Source organism: Podarcis cretensis (assembly GCF_951804945.1).
Source record: "Podarcis cretensis genome assembly, chromosome: 3".
Taxonomy (NCBI): Eukaryota; Metazoa; Chordata; class Lepidosauria; order Squamata; family Lacertidae; genus Podarcis; species Podarcis cretensis.
In genome coordinates, this window is record NC_137172.1 from 76908503 (window position 1) to 76921407 (window position 12905).

At 39.7% G+C, this 12905-nt stretch overlaps 1 protein-coding gene across 3 annotated transcripts in view; it reads right to left on the reverse strand.

Annotated features, from left to right (window-relative positions):
• Window positions 1-12905, reverse strand: part of GRIK2 (glutamate ionotropic receptor kainate type subunit 2) — a 455416-nt gene that overhangs the window by 32380 nt on the left and 410131 nt on the right. For all 3 annotated transcript variants that reach the window (XM_079971607.1, XM_079971606.1, XM_079971608.1), the window contains exon 15: window positions 6516-6741. In XM_079971607.1, coding sequence (XP_079827733.1) covers window positions 6516-6741 — 226 coding nt within the window. The remainder of the gene's footprint in view (window positions 1-6515; window positions 6742-12905) is intronic.

The window sequence follows — 12905 nt, forward strand, 5'->3', positions numbered from 1 at the left end:
ACTGCTAAGAAGCAGAAAAATATAAAATATCCTAATGCAATATGGGCTATAGCTTTCAAAATAATCCTTTTATGATACCTTTTGTCTGGGTGTTTCCATAGAAATACAGATCATTCTTTTGTTAATTTGTTGCTCTGCTGGAAACTTCTGGTCTGACAGTTGAGTTTAATGCAACAGTGTTTGTGAGGTTTATATATTTCAGATTCTGGCTACCTGCTATACTTGTCTATCATCCATCTAACTTCGGCCATATTGTCCAACAGTGCACCCAAGTTCTTTTTTTAAACCAATTTGGAAACATTGATCCTGATCTGTTTTCGCAGTATTTTCTGGACTTTGTTTGTTTGTTTCAGCTAGCTGTTAACAACTAGTGTCACAGAGGGGTGGATTAATTCATTTATAATAAATATAATTTTAATTGGTCATTCTACGTCTCCTATTTTGTGTTTGTAAACCTTGATTCCTAGAGATGGGGCATGGTAGAAATTAATTGTACAATAATCACCACCAATGCTATTTGAAACTCTGGTACCAATCGCTGAGCAAAATCTTCTGTCCTCTCTCTCCTCCTTTTTTGGGGAGTGGGGGTGATGAACTAGTGGGGACCTACTATTTCAAATAGTAAGGGACGCGGGTGGCACTGTGGGTTAAACCACAGAGCCTAGGACTTGCCGATCAGAAGGCTGGCAGATCGAATCCCCGCGATGGGGTGAGCTCTCGTTGCTCGGTCCCTGCTCCTGCCAACCTAGCAGTTTGAAAGCATGTCAAAGTGCAAGTAGATAAATAGGTACCGCTCCAGCGGGAAGGGAAACGGCGTTTCTGTGTGCTGCTCTGGTTCTCCAGAAGCGGCTTAGTCATGCTGGTCATATGACCCAGAAACTGTACGCCGGCTCCCTTGGCCAATAAAGCAAGTTGAGCGCCGCAACCCCAGAGTCATCTGTGACTGGACCTAATGGGCAGGGGTCCCTTTACCTTTACTATTTCAAATATAGCAGCTCTCTGAAATTCCAGTGACAGCAACAACAGTGATGACTTTCACAACAGCTTTGGACTTAGGCAGAAACTGGCTATAGAGTTAATATAAATGTCTGCTTATGAGATATTCCTATAAAAACCATACAGGAAGCAAGAAAAGGAAGGCACTTGCCTTCCTTGCAGTATCAGTCTGCCTAAATGAAGATGCAAATCTGGAGCAGAGTTTGAAAGATGCGTACTTGGGTAAATAATGGGATGAATTCTTGAAAAGGCAAAGCTAGCATTGCACAATTCAGTATCACAAAAGCATGAAGTTTGAAATCACTCCCGGGAGGTAAAAGACAAGTAATGCCGGCTGGGTAACCTAAACAGTTTATTATTGGCCATTGCATAGCATTTAAATATCACACAAAATTACACGGTGAGTTTAAAGCCTGCTTGAAGCAGGGACTCCTCACACAAAGGTAGAACAGCAGCATTGTAATGCATTCATTACTGCCTTGGATAAGGATAAATAATTCATGAAGTCATATTCCTAGCAGAGGTATGAAGCAGCAGATCATTAATTATTGCCTGAAACCCCTTTTTCTGTGGCGAAGCCTTCAATTTAAGGGAAGGGAGTGTGAGATCCCTCTTTCTAGACGCTATGTCCGATGAAATAATATGAACACGACAGGTCTTCAAAATGAGCTTATTCCAAACGCCATTTTAATCATGTGCTCCTCAGATGACTGACAACAGAGAAGGAAAGAAAAATCCCCACAAACAATACTAATAATGCTGCCAAAATAGATGCTTTAATGTCTGCCAGAGAAAAGATTCCTTGAATCAAGGAAGCCAACCAACCTCTTTGTCTGTCCAATCAAGTTTATCTCTCTCTCACTCTCTCTCTCACTGGTACAGATGACAGCAACTAAGCTGGAAACTGACAACAACAGCTGGAAAAGAATAATAAAGCAATGTACAAAGAAAAGTAAAGTGGAGGTCTACAGCAGAGACCTTCACTCGATCACAGAACCTCCATAGATCACCATACAAAATATGGTGAAAATTGAATTCTAGACAGACACAAGTGATGTGAAAGCCTCGGGGTTTTAGTCTAAACTTTTGAACTTACATGAGTATGTTGGTTTCAAGGGGTTTGAGCCAGTGTAACTCTGCTGGAAGGCTGTGTATTTATTCATATTCTTTTTCTTCTGATAGATGCTGAACAACTTTTAGATGGCCTGACAGCATGAAGCTTTTCTGACAACATTATTTGAAACAAGATGGAAGCAACATTCTTAACAGAGGCAAGAGTTTGTCCACAGGAAGAGAAGAAAGATTTTAGACCCTATCTATCTTCCACAATTACTTACATTTTAGTTCTTTTTCTTGTAAGCACTTTTGCCATAATCATGGTACAGTCAGGGGACTGAATCCAGAATTGCTGTTGACCAAGTTATATTGGGGGGGGGGGGGTCAAAAGCAAATGGAAGATGTCCAGGAATCAGCTTTGTAAAACTGAAATATTGGCAAGGGTTCCTGTCCCTGTGTTGGAAAGCTTATGTGCAAATGGGTTCCCTTCAGCCTCATCCAGTGGTGTGTTGGCTCACAAAGTGCTGCTAATGTATGCATCAGCATCAAAGGGGTAGAACAGAAGAGAACACTCCAAAAGGCCTTAAGTTCTAGGACGAACCCCTCTAGAGGAGGACCCTCAAAGCAACTGGAAAATCAGTGGTATTTATGCACCTGAGGGACCTCCATGGAGTTAGGAAAGCCTAGAAGGTTTGCACAGTTTAAATGAAACATGCAAAATCTTTATAGGCTACTTGTTGATCCTAAACCTCTGCTTCCTTGTGGGATATATTGGGAGAAGACAAGACTAAGGCAGTAAACCCTACACATATCCAAAGTGGACTCCCTAAGATAATTGGATGGCCTTGTACACCTCCTTCCAGCAACTCCTGCAGCCAAGCTGGTGTCCCATGTATTTCCTTTGGACCACACTAGTGAGGCCGGAGGGGGGCTTGTTGTCTGGGCAGCCCAGGGTCTCCATTTACACTGCCCAGACTTGCGCCCCAGGGGTACTGCAAACACAGTGGTTTGACTTCACCCCAGGAGGTGCACTCCACTGTTTCTCAAGACAGATGGATGCCAACAGCAACTTGCTGATAAGATGAGCAGGTGACAGCAAAGGTTGCAAGGTTTTTAGCTGGGGCAATTAGAATAAAGATCCACTGTTTGACTATTGATTCAAAACCCTAAAATGTATTTTATATAATTGACTTGTTATTTCTATTCTTTGTATATCGTATTGTTGTTTTATTGCTATGGCCGATGGCTGATGTAAATAAAGATTCATTCATCCATCCATTCAGCTTGCTGATATGGGTGATACTGAGATGTAGCTCTCAATATTCCTGGCAAACCACTGAACACAGAATGAAACATCTGCCACGATGAAATTCCAAGTTGTCTTCATTTTGTGTGATGTGTACCACAGATTCTGGGGTAGATAGACAGACATACAGCTTATATATTGGTTTGACTATAATCTTAGGTGGATTTATTTCATCCCTAGTCACACTGGACATATCTTATACAGTAGGTGGATCTGTTGCTGGTGTGAAAAGTCAATGTGTAATTTTGATTTCTCCAAATCCACCATGGTTGTAATCAAGTGACATAACCACATACACATTGGGCATTCTTACAGATCCATAGATTTCTCTCTCTATCTAGGCATATCAGCCTAGATAAGTAGAGTGAGTTGTAGTGTGCAAGCTGAAGCTAAATGTACCACAGCTTTTTATTATTCTATGCACTCTGGCTCACTCTGGCAATTTCTTTCCCTCCAGCTTGCTTGCTTATTTTTCCTTGAATGGTCTTGACAAAACTTATTCACATTTTTCTTTTATTCAGCCAAAAAAAGACTCCCAGTGGGTTCCAGATTACTTTTTTTTAAAAGCAATTGTTGCTCTCCGATGTACCATCTAAAAAGACATGACACAAACTGAAAACAGCTTGGGAGGGAGAGGGGGAGAAAAGCAAACTCATAGTTACAAGGTCTTCTGATGACCACCTGGGGCAGAAAAATTGAAGATAATGTGCCAAAAAAAACACAGTTCTCCCTTATACTGTATCTTCCAGGCACCTCTATCTACCATAGCTACCTATTGACTTGCACATCCCAAGCACTGATATGCAGACATGTTTATGTGTATACACAGTATTTAACTTCTCACTTGCATCACCCACCATCTATTTTCTCAATTCTGAATATTCCAGTGAAGAATTCTATACGTGGGACCTGGATACCTGAAGGGACTGTGCTTGCAGAACATTTTGCCACTTCCATTATTACATGCTACTTCACAAAATAATACTTATTTATGTAGCAGGCTGTCATTCACTGTGCACCAATGTGCAGCACCAGATTTAGTGTGGTGCAGGCGGTTCTCCCGCACAGGGCACTGAGCTGAGGGGTGCAAAATAGCAGCGACAACAACAACAGTACCTATATTTATACGGGTACCTACCGAGAAGATCTAAAAAGCAACCGTCCCCAAATGAATTGTTGAAAAATTAAGAAATATTTGGGGGTCACCAAATGTTGTCCTCACTCAGGGCACCATATTACCAAAGCCCATCCCTGCACAGTGCATCTATTCTACAGGTATGTGAAGAAAATAGCAACCATTACGCAAATGCATTGAATAATGTATTCAATATTTCATTCACAAATTAGCAACAAATTATCTATTTCCAACATTTAAGGCAAACATTTCTAATAAAATGAATTGTTGGGAATAATTTATCCTTTTATATCAAAAGATTTTTACATGTTCTGGGACGTTGATGGCTGGCTTTCCTATTGGGAGTCCTAAATTCATCACTATTATAACACTGCTTAATTACACCTGCTTTTTTAACAGCATGGGCTATGTATCTGAAAATAAAACTCTCCCTCATTGAGTTATCAAATTTTTATAACAGCTAGCAACATATGCATGGAAATTTATTTTGGCACACAATTGTGCATAGGTGCCAGAAGATCATGATCATTCCCGCAAGCTAAGAGCAGCTAATGTTTGTTATTTGTTTGTTTATATAATGGGGTGGGAATAGAAATGGAAAATGCTTTAGCTTTACTGTTAATTTTATTTTAATGGGCAGATCAAGAGTACGTTGTACATTAAAGACACAGCTTTACCTGTTTCTGACTTTTGAAGTTGGAATTTCCCTTTTTTATTTGGGACTGATGAATGGCTTTGTGGTCTTTGCAGGTGGATGTGTTTCTCTAAGCATCTTAGGTGAAGGGGACTATTTTGTTGTGCTTTGCAAGGGCAAATAAAAGATTTGATATTTGGAGCTCAGACCCAATCTCTAGCTCATACACAGTTTCTTGAGAATTTATTTTTACCTTTTGACAAGACATGTCTCCCATAACAATCATTTTGTGACAAGGAAAGCCTCCCCAATGATAATCATTTTATGGTGGGGGTCCATAGTTTCTCAGGTTACCAAATGTGTCCAAAAAAGTTTGGGATCCCTGCCCTGTCTATGGTTATTATTGAACACTATGTATGTTGGTGTGAATCAGCTTGCACACTGATGTTCCAATAAAGCAATTGGACTAGTCTGGATGCTATCCAGCCATGAGTTTAGATATTCCACCAGAGAGGTACCTCACTGCCTGGTACTCCAGCAAGGTACTCCCTCAATCCAAACATGCCACACAACTGACCAGGAACTCATTCATTATCACACCAGTGGGAATAGCAGGGATGGGCAATCTGTGGCCCTCCAAGTGCTGTGGGGTTACAACTTCCACCATGTTCAACTAATAGCCATGCTGGCAAGGGCTGATGGAGTTCAAAAACACTTGGAGGGCCGCCGGTTTTCCATCCCTGATCTACAGTAACCTTTGATGAAAGTTCCCTTTTCAAGGAAAATACCATATTCGCTTCAGAAAAACACAGACCTCCCTAGAATGGGCCTTCAATTTTACAGGCAAACACAGACTTTCCTATATTGCAATGGCAAGACAAATCTTGTGCTAAAAACATATGCCATATCCATATTGATGTGATCATGGCACTTTGAGTGTTTACATATATATCATCCCATTAATGTTCAACATGATCACACAGCTATATAAAAAAGTAAAACTCAAGCAGGTCTTCTCCTAATAGCACTAACCTTCAAGAACTCCCTTCTTTGCAGTATGGGAAGCACCAAATGTTCTTCCAAATGGCGGCTGAAGACTCATGGGCTTCAACAGGCTATCTTAAGAAGTGGTTAAAGTACATTACTAGTAAAATATTTATTGTATTATATGGCACTCCCATGTTTTAGCTTCTTTAATTTAGTTTGTTTCCTCTTGTAAAGTGCTTATATACTTTTTTGTTAAGCAACATATAAATATATTAAATATGGATATATTAATAATAGCACATGGTGCTGTTAAAATCCAGCTAATACCCAGCAAAGGGAGGAAATGGTGCTATTGCTGCACATGCAATTTAACAAAAAGAGAAGAAAGGCATGCAACCTACCCATAGGAGTTCCAACACCATAACCTTTGGAGTCTATGAGGCCACCAATCTGTGTCAGGTTACAGTTCCGCTGTGTAACAAACTCAATGGTAGTTGACTCCATTAGGAAGGCATAATCAGAGGTGAGTACACGCTGGATACCTTCTTCGTTACTTTTGACAAGCACCGACTGCCTCCTGCTATTCATAAAGGCCCACATTTTTTCATACGTGGCTATTCTTGATTTCTGAAACAGAAATGGCAAGATTCATAAGCACAATAGAGAGAAAGTGTTCAATAAAGAGGAGAATTTATTTGAAGAGAATGGGAATAATTTCAATGGATCACAGATTAAGAAACACAGGCTGAGGCAGGATTTTTATTGGACCAGGCAGCACACAGCTCTACTATAAATTTGCATTTCATATACCAGGATCAAATTGCTTTAGCTAGTGTGGCTTCAGCCAAAAGTCCCTAAGAAATTTCATCTTGTGAAACTAAAGCGTCTTCGTTATGAATCTTTTGCATTCTGACAGGACGACAGTCTGCAGGATTCCTCGAGGGAAGGAAATGAAGACAAATATATGCATAATAGAAAAAAACTTTTCTGTATGAAAATATCTTTCCTCATCAGGCTTAAACATTCAGAATAAATATTCCAATTTTTTTAAAAAAACCAGTTTGATGGCTAATTCCATTGGCCTAAACACTGACAAAGTAGAAAATATGCTGGGAAGCAGAAAACGTTAATTTGATTATGAATTTTTCTTCCATAGTAGTTTATTATTTGTTGGCTATATTTCCAAAGAATGTCAACAGTTGGTCATCAGAATCCAAAGCTCAGAGTACAGTGATATGAATTCAACATTGCACAGGATAGTGTCCCCAGACCAACAGGACTCACAAAATCACATCATATGATGGTTCCACTTCACTTACTGTTGACAGATATGACTTTTGCATATTGAAAAGCCTCCATTTGAGACAGATAAGGTATCATATGACAGGTTATCACATGGGGATGGCAGTAACCAAATGTTGAAAATATAGCAGTTGAAATCTAACATAATAAAACAGTGTTGCAGGCTAAGAAAAAATAACCAAACCGATCACTGTAATGGTAAAAACTATCTTTCATGTGCTAAAGAGTAAAGAAAAAGTGTTTTCCTTGTGAATTACTTGCTGATGAAACCTTGTAGCTAATCCAAGATATATACAAATAGTTTTCAATTTAGTTGTCACCATGCAACTTTAAACTCCAGCAGTTCAATGTGCTTGAGATCTTCACAACATCTAAGAACTCTTCAACTTTTAAAGGCTCTCTGGAAGTTGGTAATCTAATAGCTTGCGTACATATTACCTTTTGTTTTAATAACAACAGCAATGTGTAAAGTACCTAAAAACCCCAGACGAAAATTCACAGCAAGATAGCAAGCTATTTAATAAGTACATCGTTACAAAGGAAAGGGTGGAAAATAATGAAGAGGCTCAGACTATTGCAAGTTGACTTGAGCAACTATCTCCTAAAAGTTTAAATATGTGATAATAATAGTAAGACAGGAGGGAAATATTTGTGCATGGATGGAGTAATGTAGTTGTAATTTTGAATCACTACATCCAGTCATAGACACAAATAAAAAGGCATGGCAAGTTGTTGTTTTTTACTATATGAAACACAAAAGAATAGAAATACAAGGTAAAAACACAGAAAAGACAACTCACTAGAGTAGCAGTTGTACAATACTTACCCAGACTAGTATAATGAGGAGATTATGTTTCTGTCTTGGCACTGTTTTCCCCCCTCCCCAAACAACTTGGGAAAAATCCCAGCTGTGAGTCAGTAAGGGCGGAAATGGGATGGTAATAAGAATGCCTCAAAAGTGCGCTCCCTCCCGCAACAATTTTTGAACAATTGGGAAAAGGGGTGATGATAAGGACAAAGGAGATAATAGCAAGATGCATCTGCACTGAGCATATCACATATTTTTTTGGGAAGAATCCCTGCTATATGGCATGCAGCAGTACAAGAAAGGGTTACCATATCCTCCACCCCATATTCCACTGACGCCCCTCTCAAGTGGCTGCCTGCTGTACGTGCCAGCAGGCAATGAAATAAACCCAGCAGCAAGAGGAGGATTCTGACATTTCTTCCAAATTTCAAGAAGCTCTTTAAGAGAAGCTGCATGGTGACTGTACCATGTGGTTGGCAGGCAGCAAGATGAGTGACAGGTGATCCCTGTATTTCCTCCCCCACCCCAAAACACACATTTTTTTAAAGCCTATGAATAGATGACTGCTCCACATCACTGGCAGGCAGCAAAATAAGAGAAATAAAGCTGCAGACAGGTGCATCTTCACACAATTATATTTCCATGCTACAAAAGGCTTAACTTGTTGCATTTCTACCTATTAAAGTTTACGGCGGGGAAAAGATTGCCATTTTTGTTAATTAAAAGAATTGAATAGATTTTTCCATATTTGAATCATTTTATGTTCCCCTCTCTTTTCTTTTTCTGCTATTTTGGAGGTAGCAACCATTTTATGTTAGGCCACACCATTTTGTGGCGCCCTTCCTCAAAATTCCAAATGTGCTCCCCAAATTGTTGATGACCACTGTTTTATCAGATGAGGCTACATGCAGTATGAATGAATATGAGAAGGATATTTCATTCTGGATCTTCTCATGTTAAAAACACAAATGTCAAGATCCTAGCTCAGCATATATCTGTTGTAGTGTTTATTATTCTATACTGTATTTTAAGGTTTGTATGTGTGTGTTTTCTGTGCCACAAGCAGAACTCAGCTTTGGGTTATAACAGAAATGCAGAAAATAAATAAAAATGAAAGTGCTGTATTATCAATTCCTTTTCAGCGAACTCAACTCCAGAAAGCAATAGGCAAGACGAGATGACAAGCTTCTTCTCTCATGTGCTAATATCAACTTTGCACCTAAGTACAACTCCAGCTCTGGGACAGGGATTGAGCACAAGATTGACACTGCAGACCTTTCTAAAGTTGAGCTGACTGGCATCTGTAGCTTCTGCCCCCAAGGAGGATTAGTGGTATATGTGGGATAAAAAGAGGAACATTTATTCTGAATAAGGATAACCTAGTATCCCTGCTGAGATACAATTCAAGGCTTATTTCAATTTGCCTGGGGACTTCTGTAAATCTATCATTCAAACACTTCCAGGACCCAGTGGTAATAAAAATAGAATTTTATATCCATCTGCAAGAACTCACTGAGATGGTGCCAAACTATCATATATACTATTGATCGCAGGGACATTTGAATGAGAAAGAGCAGAGAAAGAAGAACATATAATGAATGGGGATCGCACACAAACAAAGGTTTGTTGTGCAAGCTGTGGTCTGAAAACAAATTGTGCTGGTATTCATTTTATATCAATATTACTCTGGAAGAAAATACACTTGAGCTGCATGCTGCACAGCAGTTTTCACAGGAGTCAGAATGAGTCTAAAGAACAGGCGAAAAAGGTCAGTGTTCTCAAATAACAAGAAAACCTATGTAACAACATACATGTGCAACTAACCCCCCCTTTTTTTTGGTTAAAAGTCAGTCTCAAGTGTATACAACTGAGTTTTGTCCCCAAGGAACAATAAGTGTGCCACAGAAACACAGAAGAAGCAATAAATGGACTGAAGCATTTATAGCGCATTTAACAACTCAGTGACAACAACTAGAAAACAACAGCTGCAGCCTACAATGCCCAAAACTTTCTATTGAAAACTGCAGCATTCATCTCTTTTGAAATCATAAAATTCTAGCCCTCGTGTCTGCGGGTGATAGCCAGCATAAAATCTCTGAAACGGGGCATTTTAAAGAGGTAGGGAAGAACTGTAGCTCAAGGGAAGGATGATTGCTTAGCATTGGAGCACCAGCTATGCAAGCACAAGGTCCCAGGTACCATTCACAGTATCTCCAGAAAGGACTGGGAGAGACTCCCATCTGAAACCCTGAAAAGCCACTTCATGTCAGTGTAGACAAATACTGAGGGAGATGGCTTAATGGTCGGACTCAGCGTAAGGCAATCTCACATGTTGTTGTTGTTTAATTTGTACACTGCCCTCCACCTGAAGATCACAGGGCGGCTCACAACATGAAAATACCCGCAAGAACAAAAAATACATACTAAAACAAGAACGGAACAGAACCAACAACTCTCCTCTCACAAAAACACTTGAAAGGCCATAGAATGCTCAATCAGCCAAAGGCCTGGTTGTAGAGAAACATTTCCTATGGTGGATCCACTGGCTCCAAAGCTTGTGCAGCAAGTCACAAGTTGCAGCAGGAGTTCTGGGCCGTTTTGCTCTACCAGCTTTCGGCAGGCATAGCAAAAACAACCTACCTTCCCTGACCAGAGTGAGCTCCATGGTTCCCGACGGGGCATTAAGCCCTTCCGTGGCATGACCAGGGTTAAGACTGCACCCTAAAACCCCTACTCACCATCAGCCCCCATCTGTAAACTTTTCAAAAAAATATATAAATTGCTTTGATGGTTAAAAACAACAACTATCAAGCAGCGTATACATTTCATGAAATAAATAATTAATAAATAAGCCATCTTGCCCATCCTTCCCTTAATTACCAGCAAACTAGGATGTCAACAATGGTGGCATCAAACAGAGAGCAGAAAGGAGAAGCTTCTTCCTTTCTCCTCTTACACCAAATAGGTTCTGGTCACTTTGGTTTTGAGATTGATACTGATAACACTGTTGCAGACACATCCTACTAGTTATATTTGCATTTCCAGCTTCCATAAAGCAAGGAATTCTGATGAATTCATCTACCAGCTGCTTTGATGAAGGATCTGATCTAACAGGGAATAATCTGCTCAACTAGAAATGATATTTGGAAGGGAAAACTTGTGGTGGCATAATTTATTAAGCTTATTTTCTATTGTAATGCATGAGGTAATGCAGTTTAAAAGTGAGATAGTTATGATTTGTGACATTTTGCATGGAAGAGGGAAGACAGTAATGACTCTGAAACTCTGAAGCCCATTCTGACTAGCAAGACAATTAGAGGTGAAGGGAATCAAAGAGTTCAGCTACTTGGTGCTTCAAGCCGAAAGATATCACAATGACATCCAGAGGAGAGACTGCTTTATGGCTTCTTCAGCACTCATAAATTAAAGATCACGGAAAGATAACTACGTGTCAGAGATCATGAATGTAAACATAATGAAAGCATTGAGCTTTCCCATGGCTGTGTGAATTTAGGACGGCAGGAGACGGAGGGAAGCATCTTTAAAACTGTTCTGATATTCTTATGCATGATGGTATTGCGGTAAATTCTGAAGTGAAAAGAGCGCATCAGGGCAGTCCTCATTGCCACACCCTCAAAAAGAGTCCAGGAATGGCTGAAGCTGTGCTCACCATGTACATCCACTGACAGTAATAAAATAGGAAGTCAGTTTCATGTTCTGACTTTCTTGGTGCCATAAACAATAGTAAAAAGAGTAAGTATCATTATCACCCCATTCACTTGAAAGGAGAATCCATCCATTACCCTAGTGTTCTAGGGGATGCTGTCACAGGTTCTGCTCTGAAAAAAGTCTTAGATTGCACTCTTCCAGGTTTCCCTTCCAGTTCACTGCCTAGGTGTTTTGTATTAAATAAATGAGAACAAACTCCACTCATGCTTTATCTCTGTAATCTTTAATTGGAAAACTTTAATTGGAAGATCAGGCAGTAGCCATTCCATGATGGAACAAAGGAACAAGTGTTGGCCATCAACTCAAGCATCACTTGATAGTATGCATGTGCTTTTCTCCCACTTTCCAATTTTGCACTGATAGTGCAATAAAAACGTAGACCACTTCAGATTTCTTTGCAGTCTCTCTTTGCAGCATCTGGTGGGCCTGTGTGTGTGTGTGTGTGTGTGTGTGTGTGTGTGGATTTGATATCTACACTGTACAATGTGACACAACCACAGAATAGTAGGATTTGGGTATCAGTGTCCATACAATTTTATATTACACAAAACTCTAATGGTTCCATCTAAGTACACCCCCTTTCACCAAATTCACCAGGCATGGGATCAGTTTGTGCATTTGTTCTTGAGGCAAATTACATCTACAAACCATTTTCATGGGTACAGCCCTTCCACCTGAGAAATGTACAAAATACTACTTCAGAAAAATGCTAATTCACACAACTTCCCTGATGGAAAACAAGATGGTAAAGTCACTGCATATTCAAACATTCCAGAAACAAAAAGAACCAATTAGGTTGTTGTTGTTCCCAGTAAATATATTTAGGATTGAGTTTCTACTTGGCTTGTTTTTAAAAAAAATTTTAATCTTAAAATCAAGGAAGAGCATGATTGTGACTTGTAGATTTGGAAGAACCTTCCACTTGCCACTGCTTTAAAAACAACCTCAAAAT